General features: G+C 32.9%; 2 protein-coding genes across 2 annotated transcripts; one reads left to right on the top strand and one right to left on the bottom strand.

The window, feature by feature from the left end:
• The first annotated feature begins 930 nt into the window (after window positions 1-930).
• Window positions 931-2037, top strand: LOC147806699 (protein CFDP2-like). Its single transcript, XM_087168510.1, has one exon. The coding sequence runs from the start codon at window positions 931-933 to the stop codon at window positions 2035-2037; it is 1107 nt and encodes a 368-aa protein (XP_087024636.1).
• An 11373-nt stretch (window positions 2038-13410) lies between these two features.
• LOC147806698 (uncharacterized) lies at window positions 13411-13989 on the bottom strand. Its single transcript, XM_087168509.1, has one exon. The coding sequence runs from the start codon at window positions 13987-13989 to the stop codon at window positions 13411-13413; it is 579 nt and encodes a 192-aa protein (XP_087024635.1).
• Window positions 13990-23548: the final 9559 nt, after the last annotated feature.

Here is a 23548-nt window from a genome sequence, read left to right as displayed (position 1 = left end):
TTAGAAAAATGCCGAGAAAGTCTTTAACATTACAGAAAGAGGAGAGTGTTTTAAGAGTTAAAAAAAATTTTATCTGGCAAATGAAGTTAATTTTTTTGTAAGCAACATAGTACTTGAAAAAATTAACTAATTTAAATAAATTAGTTAAATACTGTGGAAAATTAGTAATATTCAAAATTCATTAATTAGCTCATTAAATATTGCATTTGTTTAGACAAGAAATAATTTCCTGCAATTTACTCTAAAATGAAAAATGCTTTTTCGAAAATTAATTGAAATTTAAAAATACGAAACGATTTTATTTATTCAAAGATTTAGTATAATAAATTAAGCAATGAATATATTTTTAAAAAAAATTCAGTATTTCGAAAGTGTTGGAGAAAATAAAAATGTAATCTGTTTTTCAAAGTTAAACTTTTGGTTTGATTGGGGTTCAAACATGAAAAAGAACGCAAACTATTCACATCTATTCAAACAGAAATATTCTAGCACAACAGTGAGTGATTTACGATGACAGCTTATACGCCTCTCAATTTGTGAGCAGTAGGAGGTTGAGGGGGAAGGAAATATTCTAGTTCAGAAAAAGACGTGATCACCGCTCCAGACCTAGAACGTGAACCCGTGCATACACGGACAAGCCGCTTCCAGCATGGAAATCATGCCAGTGTTATAACGGGCTTGACGCCAGGAGGGTTAACACTAAAATATATATACTCCCGAGAGCTATGCCGGCGGTAGCTTAGCTACTGGCAGGGTCCCCCAAGCCGGAAAGGTCGGAGGGGAGACACCAGACAAAGAGGAACACCCTGGTCCTCCAGGTTGGGGGTTGGGCGTAGGGCTAACAACCCTACCCTGTAAAAAAATCTTGTTGCGGAGTCTCAAGTCAATGAATCCGCACCGAAATTTAGAAGACGACCAGGCAAATCTTACATGGACCTGAGAATCGGAACATGGAACATTCGCTCTTTGTATAAAAGCAAAGGGCTGCAACTCTTAACGGAACAGCTGGATAATTACAGGGCTGATGTAATGGCTCTGCAAGAGATGAGGTGGCTTAACGATGGAATAATCGAGAAGAGAAATCACACAATCTTCTATAGCTGTGATAAGAAGAGGCATATTTTTGGAACGGGTTTTGTTGTGGGCAAACACATTCGGCATCTTGTCATGGATTTCGTGCCAAAGTCTTCAAGGTTATGTAAAATTAGGCTAAGAGGAAAATTCTTTAATTACAGTCTTATAAATGCCCACGCACCTACTGAAGACAAGGATGAAGACGAGAAAGAACTTTTCTATGAGAACCTGCATTCTCTATATAACTCCTGTCCACAAAACGACATCAAAATTATTTTGGGTGACTTAAATGCTAAAATTGGAAAGGAAGCTGAGCACAGGCCCACTATTGGAAAATACAGCCTGCACGAAACAACAAATGACAATGGACAGAGGCTCATTCACTTCGCTGCAGAACATAGCATGGTCATATCCAGCACCTTTTTCAAACACAGGGGAATTCACCAAACGACCTGGAGATCACCAGATGGAGATACCTCCAACCAGATTGACCATATATTGATAAACTCTAGACATATGACGGACATACAAGATATTAGAACCTATCGTGGGGCCAACTTTGGCTCAGACCATTACATGGTAATGAGCAGGATCAAGGCCAAACTATCTAATGCACGTAAATGTCATGGGAAACGTCTTGAGAAATGTGACTGCGAACAATTAAAGACCCCTAGAGTCAGGGATGACTTTCAGTCACAACTAACTATGAAGCTTGATGAAAAAGCAATCGAAAATATTGATTGCATAGATGGAAAGAGGACTTCTTTCAAAGAAGCCCTATTGGACACATGTGATAATGTAATAAGCAAAATAAAAAGAGCTGAGAAAAAGGATTGGTTTGATACGGAAAGTCGCAACGCGACCCAAAGAAAAAACGATGCATATAATATGATGCTCAGTAAAAAACACACGAGAGCATCAGTAGAGAAATACAAAACTGCAAGAATAAAAGAAAGTTCCTAGGTTGAAGAACACGAAGACCTCTTTAGGGACGTCGAACATCTCCGAGGGTCTAATGAGAGCAGAGCTTTCTTTCGTGGCATTAACTTTGGTCGTCAGGAGTTCAAACCTAGAACTAACCTTTGCAGAAATAAAGATGGAGATATTTTAAGCGATAAAACCGACATTCTCAATAGGTGGAATGAACACTTCGACAATCTACTTAATGTAGAGTGCGTTCAGACAGAGTCCTGTTCACCAAACGTTAACCAAGAGTGTATAGCACCTCTTTCAATGATTGAGGTTGAAGAAGCAGTTCAAAAACTTAACAAGGCTCCTGGCCCAGATTTGATATCAGCAGAATTCATCAAAAACTCAGGACCAGATGGGCTAAAGGCCATACATAATATTCTAACATCAGTATGGGAAAAAGATACTCCCTGAAGAATGGAAACACAGCACTGTTTTATACACAAAAATGGACATTCTTGAATGTTCAAACTACCGGGGTATCAGTATGCTCTGCACTGCATATAAAGTCTTTTCAAAAATTCTATTTAACAGACTTAGCCCCTATGTAGAAAACATCATTGGTGAATACCAGTGCGGTTTTAGGAAGGGCAGGTCTACAAATGACCAAATATTTTGCATAAGACAGATTCTGGAAAAGACCAGGGAATTTGGAATTTGTACCCACCACCTATTTGTGGATTTCAAAACTGCTTACGACAGTGTAAACAGGAAGCGACTCATTGAAGCTATGCGAGAATTCAATATCCCGGACAAGCTTGTACGACTCACCACACTTACACTGTGTAAGACCATGCAGAAAGTTAAAATCCAAAATGACTTCTCGGAACCAATGGAGGTAAAAAATCGTGTAAGGCAAGGCGATGCTTTAGCATGCCTACTCTTCAATTTGGCATTAGAAAAAATTATCAGAGATTCAGGAATCAATACCAGAGGATATATCTTTCATAAGTCTGTCCAAATTTTCGCTTTTGCCGATGACATTGACATCATAGCACGAACACAATCTGACTTAAAGCAAGCTTTTCTATCCATGGAAAAAGAGGCAGAAAAAATGCAAAAATGCATCTCACTATTTACCAGGAGAAAACCAAGTATATGCAATGCGCCAAAATAACTGATTCTACAACTCATTTGCAAATTGGTGAATACAAGTTTGAAAAAGTAAACAGTTTTGTTTATCTTGGTTCTGAAGTCAACGTTAATGGCAATATCGCACCCGAAATACAAAGAATCAATAGTGCAAGTAAATGTTTTTATGGATTAAAAAATATTTAAAATCAAACCTACTAAAAAGAGATACTAAACTGTTAATTTATAAATGCTTAATCAGACTTATCCTAACATATGCCTCAGAAACTTGGACAACAACACAGAAAGATGAGAATTCCTTGGGAATCTTCGAACGTCGAATCCTAAAATCCATTTTTGGGGGCAAACAAGTTGATGGTACTTGGTACAGACGTTCAAACTCAGAACTCCATCGCGCCCTTAGGGAGCCTGATGTTGTCAAGTATGTAAAAATTCAAAGAATTAAATGGGCTGGTCACATCATTCGAATGAACAGAGAGCGTTCGACAAACATAATCTTTTCGGCTCAGCCCATCGGATCAAGGCCCAGAGGTCGACCAAAGCTGAGATGGGCCGACTGCGTGGAAAGAGACTTTTCAGTCTTAAAAGTCTCAAACTGGAAGACAACTGCCAGGCAGAGGCAGGCCTGGAGGAAGTTGATTGAGAAGGCCAGGACCGACCCGGGGCTGACGTGCCATTGAGGAAGGAAGGAAGGAAAATATATATACTTCCAGAAAAGTTACCACCTTCATATACGACCACTTTTGGGAGGAATTTTGCATAGATTGTGTCGAATAAAACCTTTAGGAGAGACTATTAAGACCTCTCCCGCAAACCTTTTGCACGAAAAGGTTAAATAAGGAAACACACAAAGTGTTAACAAAAACATTTAAACTTTGAGTAACGTAACAATTTTTTTAAATTTAAAATCCTACTTTTTTATTAAATCTTTATTTCGCATATTTTAAATTTCAGTCTAATTTTATTTCACTAAAATAAAACGTTATTTAAATATCAAAATAAATGTTTCACATTAATGAAATTATGAATATACCCTTACAATGATACAAAAGTTATTGACTGTTGTATTTCTTAGTTTTTATAATTATAATACTTCATTAGTTACATACTATATATACATTTTTTAAGTTAATAACTAAAAGCAGTAATATACAATAATTTACTTCATTTGTGTCATGTAACAATTGACTCGAATTTAAGTCTTCTTTTAATTTTTTATTAAAAGACTAATAAAAGAGAGAATTTTTACATTACGCAAAGTGCAAATGTGACAAAAACCAATAAGTAGATTAAAATGTGTTCAAAATATTTATGAGACGCTCTCATTTAGAGCACTCTTTGGCACCATCTCTCAACAATACATACACAACACCTTTCAGTCACTAAAGACAATTCTATCATTCACTTCTAGAGTTGAAAGTTATCAGGAAAAAAAATATTTCAGAAAAAACTAAGTACCTCACACAAACAAGCCAAACCTTCTCATATTTTAAAGCTAACCAATTCTTATGATATATTAAATGCAAACGTAAACAAAAAAAAAAAATTAAAATAGTTCTATTCTTTATAATTGAAAAATTTGTTTTTACATATTATATCAATAATGATAATTTTTATGGATGCTAAATTTTTCCATCCATCCTATTTTCATTACGCCAACACCAGTGGTTTTACTGCCTCATGAGATGACACTGACTAAAATTAATTTGCTAAAAATTATATCTTCAATAGCATTTTGAAGTCAATGGCGGAAACCCCTGAGAAGGCACAGCACTGTGGTCTGTGCGGGCTGGATGCAGAATTCGTATCGACCAGCCATCGACGGGATTCGAATCCAGTTCACCTCATTCAAATGCTCTATCCTCTGAGCCACCATGACTCAAATTAAATTTAAAATATATTTATTCAATTGTTTAGAAGATTTCACACGAGCGTTGTAAGACGAGATGAAAATATTGGTTTTTACAATACAAAAATCTTGTCAAAAACTAAGTTTTAAGTCATATAAAGAGATTTTTACTAACAGTCTTATTAAATTTTATACAATTTGAATGATAATGCTTCTAAAGCACATATAAAAAGCAAAAAAAATTAAAAATTTTTTATCTACAGCTACATACTTAACAGCACGTCAAGCATTAAATTTGTCATCATTTTGTAAATATTTAATGCTTGTAACATATCATGAAATACATAAATGTTGTATGTTCGTCAAAATATTTTAATATCACATTGCGATATATAAAAATAAAATTTGATTATACATGCAACACTTGAATTAACTTCTAGGTGTTGAATCACTTTCCTATAGTCATACATTTAATTATTTGTCAAAAACCTTGAAGAAATTCTTTGCCTTGAATATTTGCAGCCTTAGACTTAAAATTTTGTTTTATCAAACGCTCAGCTAAAGTTAGGCTTCAGTCAAAATTTCTGGGAGAGAGTAAAAGCTTATTCTAAGCAACACGATACGGCTAAAATAACAGTGACTTCTTCATGCCATACTAATGTTTCAGGGGGGCTTAAAATTAAGTTCATGGTTTATATGAAAGGCAGTGGTGATAATTAAAAAAAATGACGCATTGAAGATATTCACAAGTATGAAATATCTGTTTCAGTAAATTCATGGTATTTACTAAATAAAAACTCTTAATTTTTCAGTAAAATTGAAACTGAGTTAAACTTTGAAAACTTTATTGGTTTAAATTTGAAATAATTTACAACTTTTACTAAAATTTACATTCAAAAATTTCGTTGCAAGCAATTGTATCCTATAGTTATAAAATTTTATGTTTATTTAGTTACAAACTTAATATATTAATGTTCAAATGAATTTAAAATAAATACTCAAATGTTCTTTTCGAAGAATATTTTTCACAGCACGTTAAATTCTCAGTGTTAAAAAATGAAGTTAATGCGTATTATTTAATTGCCTAACATAAAACAGAACCAAAAGACTTACAAAATTTCAGCTTTCTATTTGATTGATATTACAAGTTTGCTATAATCAATTTTAATTCCCCACTAAAAAATGTAACATTTTTCGTAAATTTAAAGTACACATCGTTTCAAGGACCCTCTGAAGATCCATCTAGAATTCTAGATAAGCTTATAATTCTCTTAAACATGTTACTGGTTAAAAGGTACAATACAAAATAAAATTTCGCAATGGAAATCTGGCAATTGCTTATGATCTATTTCTACCGCTTTTAATAATGAATATTGCTACATAATGTTTGGCCATTTATCGTTCAAATTTGCGGAATATATATTTTATGCAAAACGCAACTATTTTGAACTTTTAAAACGGAATCGTAAAGTCTCAAAATTTCAATTTAACACATGTTTAATTATCCTTTAGAAAAGTGAGCTGTAATTTAAAAGTTTCAAATTTTATATTGATAAAAAATATTGTAGACATTCAAATTCATTGCGGTAAGCACTATGAACGTTCAAGTTGTACGAACATTTAAACAGCTAGGGGTTTTTCAGAGCACGCACTTCCGACTTAATGTCGCAGTCCAGGTCCTTATTCTAACACCCCAACCCTTTAAGATGTTTCATTAATGCAATTGTGCTTTTAACTCTATAATCTAATCCAATAATGCGGAATTTCAAATAATATTGGTTTTAAATATCTGTAAAGTACACAATTTAAGTAAGAATGTGAGAATTTAACAGAAAACCCAAACAAATTTTAAAGATACAAATGTTAGCACAAACATTACTGTGAAATATTATGTGCTTATGCGCATCCTGTTTTTTGTTCAATAATTTATTTATTATGTATTAGTTTATAGATGGTAACGAGAAGAGTTGTGGTTGCTATGGTGACTAGAATGAAAATAGTTTTTTGACTAAGATTTGTTTTTCTTTTTTTGGAACGGCGATGCTATAATTTTGTTGTTGAGTAAATAAATCTTCCTTTTATTAAACGTAATAGAGTTTTCTTGATTATTCGATTCGAAGTCTTGAGTTTTAATTGAGGTAATCTTTTTATTTTGTATTTTTTGACAATTACTACATCGGGATGCCATGCTGGAGTTTTTTCGTAGTCGGGGATTATATCAGCTTTCCATTTTGACTTAAATTATGGTCACCATTTGTTTAATTCAACTTTCTTACTTATATTAGATAGAAATAAAGTTATTGAATAAGTCAATATTAAGAGCGCACTTTCTGTAAAAACATTCAGCCAACAACAGATCAGTACAATTTAAATGAAACCACCAATTTATTCGATCGTACAGTGCAAAAAATTGACATATCTTCAGACCAAAAGTTACAAATTTTAAAATCTATGAAAAGGAAAAAGAAATTAACTTTTAAACGATATTCTGAGGTAATAAATACTAAAACGAAATCTGGTTAACTTCAGCTATGTATAAGCAAGTTTTGAAAGTAAAATATTAAATTAGCTTTAAAAAGTGGAATTTTATACCAGCTTCAAGTGCTTTTTCTTTGTTTATATTTTATTGTAAAGCGAGAAAAATGGAGTTTTGAAATAATGAATTCTTACTTTGATATTCATCTACATTGTCTTAGTTATATACAGATGTCACAGTTTGTTTTAACAAATGTCAAAAAAGTGTAAACAAAAATAAAGAATTCCAGTTAAGTTTTAATCATTTAGAAATGAAACAGAAATATATTAAAATTTCAAAATAGCTCTAAAAAATTTGAATAATCTGTTATTTTAAAACAGATATTAAAGTATTCCCGCAAAAAGCTAAAATTTAAGTTTATATAAAATCTATTAAGCAGATTTAGTTGAAATCTGGAAAATTTGAACTACTTGAATTTCGTTAAAAACAAATGTCTTCCAATATGTTAAAAATTCAAACTTTTACAAGTTTTAAAATTGACTACACATTTTTATACTGCATTTCCCACCTTCACATGTTTTCATGCATTATAAAACAAAAATTAGAAAGTGTTCAACTGAGCATAATTTTTCCCTAACAGAACCGAAACATCTTGATGGCTTAAAATGGGTTAACATTAAAAAATTAACTTCTATAAATATGAGACATACGAACAAATATTGCAATACTGAAAGAAAACACAAATAATTAAGATGAAAAGGATAAAACTTCTTTGAAAAAACTTCTTTGAAAAAAAACGCGCTAAGAAGCAGCAGAAATTTCAGAAAAAAGTATCAATACAAGAAACAAATGAAATAAAATAAAAATATGACCACCGAAGCCGACGTCTTCAGGGGGTACCGGCCTCGGTAGCCATTAAAAACAAAACCATTTCTATTTGAGGGAGAAGCAAAAGCTTAAAATATCTCCCTCAGTACCCCGATGGTTTTGTATAGAGGTCCAGGAAAAACAAGATACATTCAAAATAATAAACATCCTGAAGACGTCGGCTTCGGTGGTCATATTTTTATTTTATTTCATTTGTTTCTTGTATTAACAAATATTGCATGCACTCTTTCGATGAACTAAAAAGGAACTTTTTAAAGAACGCCGCAAAGTATTGAGATAATGCAATTTATGGTAATTCTGGGTAAATTAAAATATCACTTAACAAATGAGTAATTGTCTTCAGTAAAAAATAATAAAAGTTTGTTATATTTCAACGAGAGTTGTTAGTAAAATTATTTGACTTAACTTTGACTTCCTTGTTGGTCAAGGACATAAGAATATTTTTTTCGCCAAGGTATTTCATTCTTCTAAGTGCTTTGAAATCCTCCTAAATGTAGTCAACCCACCTTATTCTCTGGGCCTGCCTCTTGTTCGGGTTCCCATTGGTTTAAAAAGTTAGGTGTTTATGTCGCATTAGAGTTATTAGTGACGGTGTGGGAAACATCCGAGAATGATCCGAAGACATACCATCGCAATTTTGAAACTCTGCAGTGAGGATGGCTTCCCTTCTTTAGTAGCCCTACTACCTGCATGCGATGTCGAGCACTTTATGGTAGAGCAGTTTAAGTGAGACTGATGCCGCGCACCCTCAGCCCAGACAGGTTGATCAAGGTGGTCCCCTACCCCCTTACTGACCGCAGCCAGGGAGGATTGACTTCTGTATTCTACTGGAAACGGTGTCTCTACGATCAATCCACTGCGGGACCAGATTTGCTTAAAGCAAGTCAGAGGCAATTTATTGTTGGTTGTGAATAACAGTATACAGCATGTACAGCTCCTTGTGATTTCATTTACTATCACTATATTGCACACTGAATCCTATAAACCATTTTGTAAAAGCTAGTATATTTTCAGACAATTTTGATTTAGCCCAGGATTTTGAACCTTATATAATATTGGATAGGAAGGTTTTTGGCAATTTTAATTTTCAATATTTATATTTTCTAATATTAAACTAAATTTTCAAATTAAAAAATTTCGGTATTGAGGAAGTGTTGTCTGTTCATATAAATCTGACGCTTTTAAAAGCTAATCTTAAGAGCCTGATTCAAGTTAAGCTCAAAATTGGAAAAATATCATAAGTTAATATTTTCAAATGTAATATCCTATCCCTTATCTATGAACAATAAATATCCCGGAAAATATTGTGAACGTCGAAATAGATTCCAAGCACCTATAAACGTTCTTTTTCTAAGATTAAACTTTAGTGCAGAGCCGGGTGGCTTTTCAGGGCACGGACTGGCAACCTTTAGCTACAATCCAGGACCTTACTCTACCCTACCTCAGCCCTTTAACTAGAGAGGGAAAAATAATTTAACAGTCAAATATATTTAGCTGTAAGAGCCAGAGTTCTTCAGTGACTTAGGGTCACGGACATGTGGGCTAGTGCCACAGTCCAGGACCACCCAGTTCTTTTGACACCCTGGTTCTTACTGCACTGAAAGAACGGAAAAGTTCCGAAACGGCTAAACAAGCGTGAAGCTCGATGAGGGAGCAGAACGGCCGTGTACCACCCCCCGATTCGGATTTCACACTTGTTTAGACCAATCCATCGAAATTTTTCCGTTTCATAACACGTTCATCGCTTCACAACAACACTTGTCAAAATTTGTTTTTAGTAAATATCAGACAAAAAGTTTTAATTGTGAACGTTTATAGTCTTAAAATTCCCTAATGCTTGAAAAGTAACTTGCTGCTTAGATAGTCATTATAAAATACAGGCACTTCGACTATTTACTGACCAATCAAAAATTGTGAAAGTAAAATACTGAGAAAAGCATTGTTGCTGAAAATAGTTCTCTAAATGGATTTTATAACCTTTCACTTCTTATAAAACCTAATAATAAACGTTCAATAAACCTAACTTTGAGTTTACGACTATTAATGTTTAACTCCGTAATTTTGTACCCAGTCCAGAATAAAAGGGAACTCCTGGATCAATCATTGGATGAAATTTATCTTCGTGGAGGACTTTTTTTTTTTTAAATGGAACTAAACCGCATTTGCGTTAAGTCAAGAGGAAAACCGCGAAAACCTTAGATGGTTAGCTTGACGGCAAAGAGGCTCTAAGCCATGACCCCTCTACCACTGAGAATATTTAACGTCAGCACAATGGTTGGTGCATGCCGGGTACGGAATTCGTAACGACCAGCCATATCTGGGATTCGAACCCTGATCATCTCATTGGTAGACGAGCGCTGCATATCCCCTGAAGAACCACGGCTCTCTTAATGGACTAAAAACTTTTTTTACAATCAAATGACTGAAAGAAAAACAGAAATCTTGTAATATTTAACTCTCATTAGACCTATGCTCCCATGTGGCTCAAAAACCTGGGCTATGTGAAGAATCGAAATAAATTGGTCATATTCGAGAGATAAATTAGATTCTGTGCACAGTTAGTAACAATCTGATTTATCTTCCATAACAATTAGAGCAGTAAATTTCAACCATTTTTGGTCGCGGTACAATTTTAACTATTTTGAAATTTGACGACACAAAGAAAAAAAAAGTTTAAAATTTGTTTATTATAAACCCTATAATAAATAAACTAAAATAGATTATCATAACTTTGAATGTGAAAAGAAATATGTACTACTAAAACAGTACTTTTATTATTGATTTATCGAATGTTTATTTAGAAATTTCTCTCTACCAGTTTATTTCTAGTTCAGGAAGGATGCTGGACAATTTAATATTAGGCACATAACTCAAATTGAAATTTGAGCACTCTAGTCGTTTGCAATTTGGTCGAAATTTTAATAGACTATAATTCTAGATTGTTAACAAAAATGGTGAACATTTTGATTGTAGTCCGAAAACTTGGAAATTTTGTTTTATCAAACGCTCTCCTGAAGTTATTCTAAGCACTCTAGCTCGTGTAGAAACTGAGTCAAATGTAAATTAATTCTCTCGTGAATATAGGGCTATGAATTTTGTTTGTTAAGGCTCAAGAAACAATTTAAAATTGTGTTTTAATTGGTCACGGAACGGTCGGTCACTGCTGTAACTAATCATAATTTGCAAGATTCTAGTGTAAACATGAAATTTTAAAAAGTAGAGCAAACTCGTTATGAGACTGGTTCATAGTAATTTCAGTATATGCGTAAAGCGATGTAATGAAAGAAAGTAAATTTATGTTTTTTGATGTACGTCAAAAGCGTCACCATTAAATGATTTAATTTCGATTTTAGTCAGAATTTCTGGAGAGAGAAACAGCTTATTCTTAGTTACACGATACGGCTAAAATAAAAGGGACTTCTTCATGTCAGACTAATGTTTCGGGGGGGGGGGAGTTGATTATTAAGTTCGTGGTTTAAATGGAAGGTGATAACATTTGGTAATATTAACAGTGATGACATTTAAAAATATGATACAAATATGAAATATCTGTTTCAGTACCTTCATGGTATCTACTTAATAAAAACTATCCCTAATTTTTCAGTAAAATTGAAACTGAAAACTTTACTGGCTTAACTTGAAATAATTTACTACAACCTTTACTAAAATTTACATTCAAAAATTTCGTTCGCAAGCAATTGTATCCTAGTTATGAAATTTTATGTTTATTTAGTTACAAACTTTAAATATTAATGTTCAAATGAATTTAAAATAAATACTCAAATGTTCTTTTCGAGGAATATTTTTCACAGCACGTTAAATTCTCAGTGTTAAAAAGTGAAGTTAACGAGTATTATTTAATTGCCTAACATAAAACAGAACCAAAAGACTTACGAAATTTCAGCTTTCTATTTGATTGATATTACAAGTTTACTATAATCAATTTTAACCCCCACTCAAAAATTTAAAACTTTTCGTAAATTTAAAGTACACATAATTTCAGGAACCCCAATCATTGTAACTCTGAAGATCTATCTAGAATTCTAGATAAGCTTATAATTCTCTTAAACATGTTACTGGTTATACGTTACTGATTAAAGGTACAGTGCAAAATAAAATTTTGCAATAGAAATCTGGCAACTGCTTCTGATCTATTTCTACCGTTTTCAGTTCTGAATATTGTTACATAATGTTTGGCCACTTATCATTGAAATTTGCGAAATATGTATTTTATTCAAAACACAAATACTTTGAACTTTTAAAAGCTAATAGTAAAGTATCAAATAAATATAATTTAACAAATGTTTAGTTACCCTTTGAAACTTTCTACAAATTGCAGCCCACTTTTCTAAGCTTGATATACACTGCTCAAAAAAATTAGGGGAGCAAGCAAAGAAAGTAAGAAAATCGTGCGAGACATCCACAGAGCTGCATGAAATGGATAGTGCATACGTATCAAAGCGCGATACAGAAAAAAGACGTAAAAACATATGGAATTAAGCTTTAATTTATGGAAACTATGGGAAAAAAACAAAAAGCCGATTTAAGGCAACAATTGGTTTACATGTAAACGATAAAAAAAGTAATGTTTGGAAATGATGCAGTACTGTTAATGAGGCGTGTGGTCTCCTCGAGCAGCTTAGACTACTGCACACCTGTTTCCCATGGATGCGATGATGGTATCGATGAGAGTTTGGGGAATACAGTTCCACTCCTCAAGAAGGGCAATCTCAAAGTCACGGTGAGTTAACGGAGGCCTTGGTCTCGCAGTAATGCGTCGCCCGAGCACGTCCCAAACATGCTCGATTGGGTTCAGGTCAGGAGAGCGCGCTGGCCATTCCATACGCTGTATTGTTTCAGCTCCCAGCATGTTCTCCACAAGACAAGCTGTATGTGGTCTCGCATTATCATCTTGTAAAACAAGGGAATTTCCAATGGCTGCTGCGTAGGGTATGGCATGAGGTCTCGATATCTCGTCTGCATATCTGTAGGCTATCAAAGTACCGTTCCGAATGATATGCAGGTCCGTACGTCCATCTATGCTTATTCCTCCCCACACCATTTAACCAGCTAGTCTGTAGTGTGACCTTTCACGAATGAAAGTGGGGTTATTTAGAGTGCCCCTTTCCCTCCACACCAAAACACGTCGGGTGTCACTCTCCAGACTGAATCTAGACTCGTTTGTAAACAATACGTGGCTCCAATCCCGTTGCTCCCAATCTTGATGGTCAGGAGCCCGTCTTCTGCGAGCCGCACGGTAGCTTGAGCTCAATGGAATGCAGACCATGGGCCTACGAGCATAGAGACCTCCCTGATGGGGCCTATTCCGTATTGTTTGGGTGGAAACTCTTCGTCCTGTTGCCACGAGAAACTGTCTTTGCAGCTGAGTAGCATTGTCCGTTCTGCTACGACGAGCTGTTAAATGTATATACCGGTCATCAGCTGCAGTTGTTGCACGAGAGAGACCTTGCCCTGGCCGACGACTCACATTTCCAGTCTCTTGGAATCGATTCCACAGCCTTGCAACGACACTTCTGCTTACTCGAACAGCGTCCGCCACGCTGCGTTGTGTTTGCCCGGATTCCAGTCTGCCGATGATGCGCCATGCAATGGATTCAGGTAAATCACGTTGTTGAAACATTTTCAAGTCACCATTTCTCGAAAACAATAACTGAGAAATCAACTTTCTGAGTTACGGCAGTAAAACAGACGTCTCTGCTACATCCCGATTTCTGCTCTTTTCTTCTTCTATTTCCTGCTCGGTCTTACATTATAAATGATTACTTTTCAGTTACTTATCGGTGTAAATATTTGTGTAATTTCATTAAAACCATGTGCTCCCCTAATTTTTTTGAGCAGTGTAGTTAAAAATATTGTCGACATTCAAATTCATCGGGTTAAGCACTATGAACGTTCAAGTTGTACGAACATTTAAAGCGCTAAGGGTTTTTCAGGTCACGCACTTTCGACCTAATGTCGCTGCCCAGGTCCTTACTCTAACACCCCAACCCTTTAAGATGTTTCATTAATGCAATTGTGCTATTGAGAGAACTTTAAACTCATTTTAAGAAGGGTAATCATTAGTAAGCACTAGATTCCTTCAGAGACTTCAGGTCACGAACATGCGACCTAGCGTCACAGCTCAGGTCCACCCAGTCTTCAGAAGTAACTCTGGTCCTTACTTACCCAATTCTACGGTAGCTTGAAAATAGAAAAGTCCCGAAAATGCTGAACGAGTTCGAACGGCCGTCTACCGCTAGTCGGACCCGCCCAACTCTTTCAGAACCTTATTATTTCTAGACAGTTTAGAAATATGAATTTATCGGCAACATAGGGAAATATCTGAAAATACAAACAGTATCAATTCTAAATATCTGAAAAAATCTTTCAAAACTGATTAAAACTTCTAGGATCGTTCATAGTGTGTATATATCCAGTCGGACTTCTATTTAACGAACTCCTCTATTTTGCGATTTTTTTCACCACGAACAATTTGGAAATTTCTTCGAAAAATAACTTCCAAATAGCGAAGGGAATTTTCTATTTAACAATTTTTTCTTTGAGATCCCTATTTTCCTTAATGTTTCAGAACATTTCAAACTTGTTGGCTCATTAAATGGGGGAAATGAACTGGAATTGATTTTCGAAGCCACTTAACTTTTAGAGAAAGCTGTAAAATCCCTCTCCTTTCTTGTTTGCTTTCCAAACAAAAAAACTCACAAACTTTACGGATTTTATCAGCAGCAATTAAACTTAACACATGTGGTAATATATGTTTAAAATTATTTTTATAATAAATGCAGCTATAGCTTTATACATAAATTTAGCCCTTTTTTAGTTGAAAATGTAAATAGCATAGTGATATTTTGTTCTATTCCTGTCTTCCATGCAGATTTCTACAGTCAAGATTTATTAAAGAAATAGTAGATACTAGTTTGCAAGATGTATAAATTGTTTTAATTATGTCTAGTGTTTATGAATTTACCTGTTTTGTGTTGAAGTATTTCAAAAGGTGATTTTCTTAATTAACGAATTTTCCACGAACTTATCGTGACTTAGTTAAATAGAGGTCCGAGTGTATATATTTTTACTTTTGAAAACGGGGGGGGGGTGACATCGTAATCTTAGAAGTCTATTCAGATTACAAAAAGTAGTATAGCAGACTTATGTTTTATATTGTATTAAAATTTAAATTTAAGTTTTAAACAAAAACTCTTTAAGAAAAAAATTTGTCTTACATAAAAATGAGAAATATTGCCATAACCTCGAAGCTAGCTCGGATTTCAAAGTATAGTAAGAATCTACTATCTTGTCCAAAAAGCGTTCCGTCCTTCTAATTTAAACTCAAGATTAATTTACAGTACTCAGAAATCCAATTAAAAACTGTTATTTCAGATTTAACTTCTATTTAAAAGAGTATCGGAAGAAAATTTTCTTAATCATGAAAATAATTTTGTACTTAAAAACAAATTCGTACAGAAAAATGTTGACTATGTTTTGTATTTAATAAAGCATTTTTAATTAAATCAATTTGGCGTGGTGAATAAAGAATTCGTATTAAACCAAGATTTATAAGTATTTAATGTATTTTTATGTTAAAATTAATTTCGAGCCACTTCTGTAACAGCTGGTTGCTTTCATCAATAAATTAGTTAGGCAACGTATGACTTTTATATCACAAAATTTAACTTAAAATGACGCGAGCAACAAAAAAAAATCAAATTTAAGAAAATTTTACCGAGATACATGTTTTTCCTTAATTTATTCTTAAAATGCAAAGCAAATGCTAGCAACGAAATTTTTAAAAATTTCTTTATCTTTTAGTGTATAATATAACTGAAGTTAACTAAACCCATAACAACCTACGCAAATGGCAGAAGCTGTCGGATATTTATCATGGTTTTAGAATATATAAAGTCCAATTTAACAATTCACAACTTCGTTCATTTTTAAATGCCTGTGCGAAGCTATAAATTTACATATTATTTGTGTGGATACCTGTTCATACCTACAGAAATTACAAAAAGAAAAAAGAAAGTGTTTTGCAGAAATGTATGTATCAGTCAAGGTGGTCAAAAAGGGGTGCCCCAATAGTGGGTCTCCTACTTTTCACCAAACCCACCTCTAACCTAAGAGATAATTAATGATGTGGCACCGAGAGTCCATTTGTAGGGCTCAACCGTTACACATCACCGTTACCGAGCCATTTTTCAATGGCTCAATAACATCACCGTTATTGAGCCATTTTTCGAAAATGTCCGAAATCTTCCAGAAATGTGGTAATCTCCTGGTGTATAAAAATTATCTTTATAATATATATATAGAAAATATAAGAGCGAAACAATTTATTGGACATCAATTATAGGGCAAAATTGATGATGAAAAAATGGATTTATAAAAAATCTCATGAAAATCAAGGCCATGCACCAGATTTCGACAGAAGGAAAGAATTTTATAATAAATTGAGGAGTAGGTTCGAAGCAGAATTTTGTGAGGCAGTGCCCAAAATATACAGGTAAGCAATTTATTTTAATAAATATTATTATCTTCATTATAACACCCAGCTTAATATTTTACACTGAATTCGCTTTTAAAATTTTTCAATTCAATACGATTAGTATTATTTAAGCATTCATTTCATTTTAATGTTTTTGATATCTTTGTTTGATATAAGTGTAAAAAAAAATTTAAAATTTAATTAAAAATTTAATTAAAAAACTCATTTAAGGCCGGAAACAAGAGTTATAAATCACATATTAAATAAGAAAATTGCTCATTCATTTTATTCAAACAAACATTCAAAACTTTTTAAACTATTAAACATATTGCTAATTTATTAATAAAATTATTTTTATATTAATTTCAAAACATAAAATTTTATGTAAATATAAAAGTTTAACCTGTAAATTTAAAAATGCCATTTAAAAAACACAAAGCGCATTCATCCATCCACATATCGAAATTTTGATCCAACTCCAATCCAGAACCCTCACTCGGAGGAGTTTGCGACCCCGACAGAATTATAGTGCACCAGTGCCCCTTATCTGAGGATCGAAATTGTGATATCGGATCCTTCTCAGGGAGATTTCAAAAACTATCGCCAATATTAAAAATGTGTAATTCTAGTGCGACGGAACAACTACAATTACTTCAGATCAAAAATGAACGCTCCCTAAAACGCACACACATGTGCAAATGACTAATATGTGAATATTGAGTCGCTGTGGCTTAGGTTAAAGAGCGTTCACCTTCTCATGAGGAGAACCAGGTTCGAATCCCAGCGCTGACTAGTCGATACGAGTCCTGCACCCTGCTTGCACCAACCACAGTGCTGACGTAAAATATCCTCAGTGGTAGGCGGATCATGGGTTAAAGTCCCCTTGCCGCCAGACTAACCGTGGATGGTTTTCGTGGTTTTCCATACATTTATCGCAAATGCGGGTTTGTTCCATCAAAAAAGAAACTTGAAAGCAGCTTATGAGACATTTTTAAACGAAGCTTGACCTTTCCGATTAAGAATTTATTTAAAAGCATTAAGAACTAATTTCACGGCAAGTTTGCGGTGAGTTAAAATTTTTTATTAAAGTTAATTTTTTCGATTCGAATTTGAATGTTGAAGCGAACTTTTTACGATGTCTGGCAACCACTTAAATTCACAACTCTGGCAGGAAAACAAATTTTATAATGAAAATTTTAAACTTTCCAAAACAGAATACATAAATGGTAGACAATTTTACGTTATTAATTTATGTATCGAGATAATTAACACTTTTTGTTTGCAATTTATGAAGATAGTTCTAATTATTTTGAGCTCACCAATGGCCGCCTACGATCAGCTCAACAATAGAAACGATCATTACATTTTAGACTGCATATTAGGTACAACAAATTAAATTGTTTTTCAAAGGATTCATGTTTATAGCACACATTCATTGAAAACCTGTTTAGTAAATATCAAGGCTCGCCAAAGTTAGCCCTACCCGAGAAAAAAAAAAACAGTTTTTTTTAAGGTATGTTTTTTCAAACTTTCTCTTACTAGATCAAGAGATTTTTCTTCAAAAGTAGAAGAATTGTAAATTGTAATTTAAATCAGGAGTTTCCAAACAATTCAAGATCAATTAATTTGTTGATTTAGCTTTACTTATTACATACTTTAGCTAAATCAATTCGGGTTCAGCTCGTTAAATAAAACTATATGCTATTAACTTATTTTTAATGTTTGTGCCCTTAATTAGAATAAATATATAAGGTCGGCTTTCATGAAGAACACGCTGATTGAGGTTTGGTAAACCTTTTAAATCATTTTCCGTTTACATATAATTATTAGTATTATATTCCTAATAAACGAAATTTCATAACAATTTCTTAATTTTTGTCATGATAGAAATTTTACATTTTTTGAATATCTAAACAGTTTGTACCAATTTAAATTTGCTTCATTTATTAAAAAAAGAATTTAAGAAAAAAAATATGCAATTTAAAAATGTCACCCGATTTTCCTAAGTGAACTGTAAGATATATCAATGAATGAAATAAAGCTTATCAATGAAACTAATTAATATTAATTTTTCACGATTCCATCAGAATTAAATTAGATTTCAGAAATTGTTTTCCCAGTTCTATTGTGAAATGTGAAAATTAAAATTCCTATATTTTTCCTCATGAAGTAAAAAATTTCAAGAAGGAAGTTTTCAGGCTAAAATACATTAAAAGTCAATTCAACTTATAAATTATTAATTTATTCATTTTTTTAAGGTACTTGTAATAATTATTTATAGTCAATTATTTATAGTCATTTATTATATACTCCACCATAACAAAAATTTGATTTTTACTATTATTCCAAATTAAGGATTAGAACTAAAAAAGTGATTTATTTTCTCACACAGTCATTTTGTAACACTATTTAGTTTTATGGAAAACTCTGAAAATTGTATGTAACTAAATCATTATGCAAATATGAAACAGCAAATAAGTTATATTTATTTATATATATTAAGCTTAACATGAGAAAGTTTCCAGTCAAAATGTGCTATTACTTTGCAATAAAATTTTCAAAACTGTTATTAGGAATTAACTTATTTTGCTAAACAATCAGTTTCGAAAAAAATTTAAGTAAATTTACAGTAAGCGGAAGCTGAATAGAATTAAAAGCAATTACAGCTGTGACGGGGAGAAAATTTGAATTGAGTAATTAGGATCTTTTAATTGAATAATTTTAAATTTATGAAACAATTTGTTTTTCGTTAAAAAATAAAAATCTAGCAATTCAAAAATTCTCCCCAAAAATGGCTATATTGCAATAAAATAAGTGACAAATTCTTCGATAATAATAAACATTTAGGTTTCATGTTACAAGAAAAATCACGCAAAATTCTGCAAATCTGAATTGGAGAATTGATGAGCATTTTTGACTAACAAATTAGAATTTCGAAAAATCACGATGTTAAGATCCGAAAAAAATCTGACCTTCTCGGCATGCTAAATGTTTTTGTTTTTTTTATCAAGTTTAACAGTTAACATATCTTAAACTAATTATTACATGTTATTTTTTTATTCCATTGTTCTAGAGAGTTTGTACTATAATTTTAGGCAATTTTTATTTTTTCCAAACTGATCAAAATTCTCAGGCAACTGTTAATAGGATTCCCTTAATTTTCCCTGGTTAATTGAGTAATAAAGAAAAAAAATGTCAAGCTTTCTTTAAATTATGTTTGCATTAAATACTCTAGTTAATTATTTTGATTTTAGTTTTATCTATCAAATATCAATGTTCCAAATGCATTTAGAAATTTTTTTTTTTTAACTGAAATTGAACGTTTAAGATCTTTGACAATTAGTTTTTCATTTAATGCTGTACGTTATCCCATTTTACTACTACGTTAATATGGGTTTTTTTCTCAAGCAGTCATTTTTAACAATTTTATTTAAAATTATAATTTATTTAACTTTAGCATGCTTTAACTTTAAACAAAAAGTTTATATAATTGCTTAAGTAACTTTACGAATGATTTTGTATAATACTATCTGACTAGCAGACATGTAAAATGAATTCTTAAAATAAATTTTTATAAACTGTTTTAAATACCCTGATTTTACTGTACTTAAAAAGTCAATGACATAAGCATAAAATAATTATTGCTGATTCGCATCATTTTATAATCAAATTAAACTTTCAAATTCTATACATAAATTAAGTTTTTATTATAAATGGTTTTGAAAAATCATATCTTTCTACGAAATAAAACTCAAATTTTTACCCATAATACAATTCATCATTTCAACATATAAATGTGTTATTATACAATGTGCTAAATAAAATTTCGTTTAGAAAAATAATTTATTAAAGTAGGCTGAAATATGAAATATACTATATATCAAATAGTTAATGAAGTTCGATTTCTTTCCTTGAAGTTAAAAAGTTTTGTATTCTTTGAAACCAAAAAATTCAAACAATAAAAATTCTGTGGATTTTCGAACTGAATATCAATATATTTCTTTTTGAAGTATAATTAAATCTGTCAGAAATATTTTATATGTTAACCAAGTAAGATAAAACTTCTAATATTTTAGCACTCACGAGGGCTTCAGCATTTTTACATGGTAAAAGATAGCCTTTATTACTCATGATTAAAATGTTCCAAATTATTATTTAAGCACTGCACACAGCACACAAAATAAACAAATGACTGCATAGTTTAAAACTGCGAAAAATAAACATAGTGCATAAAGAAGCAGAAACACGTCCGCAACTGAAACACACGACAAAGTGTCTGAAACAGGTTTGCACTTGTTTACGTTCGTGTATTAATCGGTTAACATTGTAATGCAGTACGTTAAAAATAAATACAAATAGAGAAGTCTATAAAAAATCTCTTGAACAATAACGCATTATGTATGTTTGAATATAAAAGTATTGCCTATAAACTCGTGCAAATCATGTCATTATTAAAAAACTACAGTGCTTCGAATATTTTGGTCAAATTATTAAATATTATTAATATAATACCTGATGTAATAAACATTTTACATAATATATCGTCTAATTCATCCAATCGTCAAATTTATATAAAGCTGTATAGTATAATGCTGTATAGACTATCACCAGATAAAGATTTTAAATAGAATCGTATAGTACGTCTCATAATTTGACCAGAGTCTGTAGTTAAGAAATAAAATAAAAAAGCCTGAAAATTTCTTAATTACATTCACTTGGGTGATCAGAATTTCATTGTCATAAGAAATGATTTTTAAGATTGAAAGATTGTCCAAAAGCACATTCTTGAAAAACTCTGTTCAACATCGACGCTTTGTAATTGGATAACTTTCGATAATGAGTAGAGTGAGAAGGTTTTATAGTGCGACACGCGAGAACGCTTCCGATTGCCGGTTTCTTTGGTTTACTTCCAAATCCACGGAGATGCTAAATTAAAGCGTCCCCCAGTGGACTGATTGTTAAGACACGGTTCGTCTTTGTATCCAGAACCCCTGCACATACTCGTGACTAAGTAGAAAAAATAAATTTATGAGGTATTTATGGTAGCAAGGCCTTTTATTATAAATTTTAAAGCTAGGGTTGTTCATAATGTTAGATGCTTTTCACACTTTCCTTAGTTCCTTAGTGTTGTTTCCATTTTTAAATCTGGTAAGCACTTCAAAGTAGTGAGCACACAAGTCTCGTGTAAATTACGGAGTGCCTCTCTGACCGAGTGGTATCATCCGTTAAACACAGTGTGACGCGTGTAGGTGGCGGTTTCGAATCCCGTCTTAACCCTGGATGTATTCTTTGCGATGTCCTTCTCTAAATTGTTCGATCCGTCTTTCCACTTGATAAAGGTTTATAAGTCTAAATTGAACAAAACAAGCCTACAATGTATGTCACTTCAATAAAGCAATAAATGAAGGATAAAAAATGAGTAACATTTTTGATACGGTTTTGTCTCGGAGGCCAAGAAATCAGTGCCTCGTAGTGTTTGTTACTCGATGTTTCATTAGAGCTACTCATTGGCGATGTTCTGGGATTCGTCTTTAATGATATTCCGTAAACAATGTTGGCGTATGTTACACTCTACACTGACACAATATATATCAGAGGGCTGATGGTAGTAATCCACCGATCACTTTAGCACTACTCTACCCTACTGTAGAACTGTGCAGGGAATTTTTCGGCTCTGAAACTGCAGGTTCACGAACTGGGGTGATCCATTAAGACACAATCGTAATCAGTCATCTAGTCTTCAGCTCGGGGAATCCAACCAAGACTTGGTGTTTTATTGCGTCGTTTAACAGCATTTTTATGGGCTTACGACTACTCATGCTCAACTCATTTTGAACCCAATTCAGAAGACAAGGGAACTCCTAGTTCGAGTATAGGAAGAAATTAGCCTTCGTGGAAGACTTTTTGATGAAGCTAACCAGCATTTGAGTTACATGGAGCGCAAGACCACGAGAACCTCCCAGCCTGGCGGGACTTTAACCCATGATCCGTCTACCACTGAGGATATTTCACGTTAGCACTGTGGTCGGTGCAAGTCGGATGCGGAATCCGTATCGATTGGAATTCGAACCTGGTTCGTCTCATTAGAAGGCGAACGCTCTATCCTCTGAGCCATCGCGGCTCACCCAAGACTTTATAAAGAAAACAACCACACCCACTGTTTGGCAGTGTGACGCGTTCCAAAGGGCACCAAAATACTTCAGCGCTTACCAGTGAATAATATACAAAAATATAAATAAAGTTATATCTTAAAATTAAGATTCAAAGAAACTAAGCGAAACTCTTTACGAACTTGGTAAGTAAAAATTTTATTTACGTCGCACTAGAGCTGCAAAATTGGTGACAGACGGGGGAATCTATCTGATCTGAAGACATAATTTTGATCCTTATCAGAGGTCATGTTGTAAGACAGAATATTGACATCGAATTTCCTCATTTTAACCTCTTTCAACACATTATTATATACATACATGCATAGTAGCCTGTAGGGCGGCATTGTGGGCCCAAAATTAGGCTTATAATTATTTCCTCTGGTAGGGTACACGGTAATATAACTGATCCAGTTTGAATATTATGGTTCAATATTAGTGGGCAATACATATTGTAATACAGAATATAGACTTCGAATTTTCTCATATTAAAGCTAATAAAGACACTATTATATAATACATGACCCATATGGCTCTGAATTTTAATTTGTATA

Source organism: Parasteatoda tepidariorum, chromosome 7, assembly GCF_982258835.1.
Source record: "Parasteatoda tepidariorum strain Cologne lab strain chromosome 7, Ptep-v5.0, whole genome shotgun sequence".
In the NCBI taxonomy this organism is placed as follows: domain Eukaryota; kingdom Metazoa; phylum Arthropoda; class Arachnida; order Araneae; family Theridiidae; genus Parasteatoda; species Parasteatoda tepidariorum.
The sequence above is the reverse complement of the archived record's forward strand: the minus strand, read 5'-3'. Positions and strand labels throughout refer to the sequence as shown.

Coding starts and splice junctions, on each gene's coding strand:
- LOC147806699 (XM_087168510.1), top strand. CDS start 931: ATGGACCTGAGAATCGGAACATGGAACATTCGCTCTTTGTATAAAAGC.
- LOC147806698 (XM_087168509.1), bottom strand. CDS start 13,989: ATGTTTCAACAACGTGATTTACCTGAATCCATTGCATGGCGCATCATC.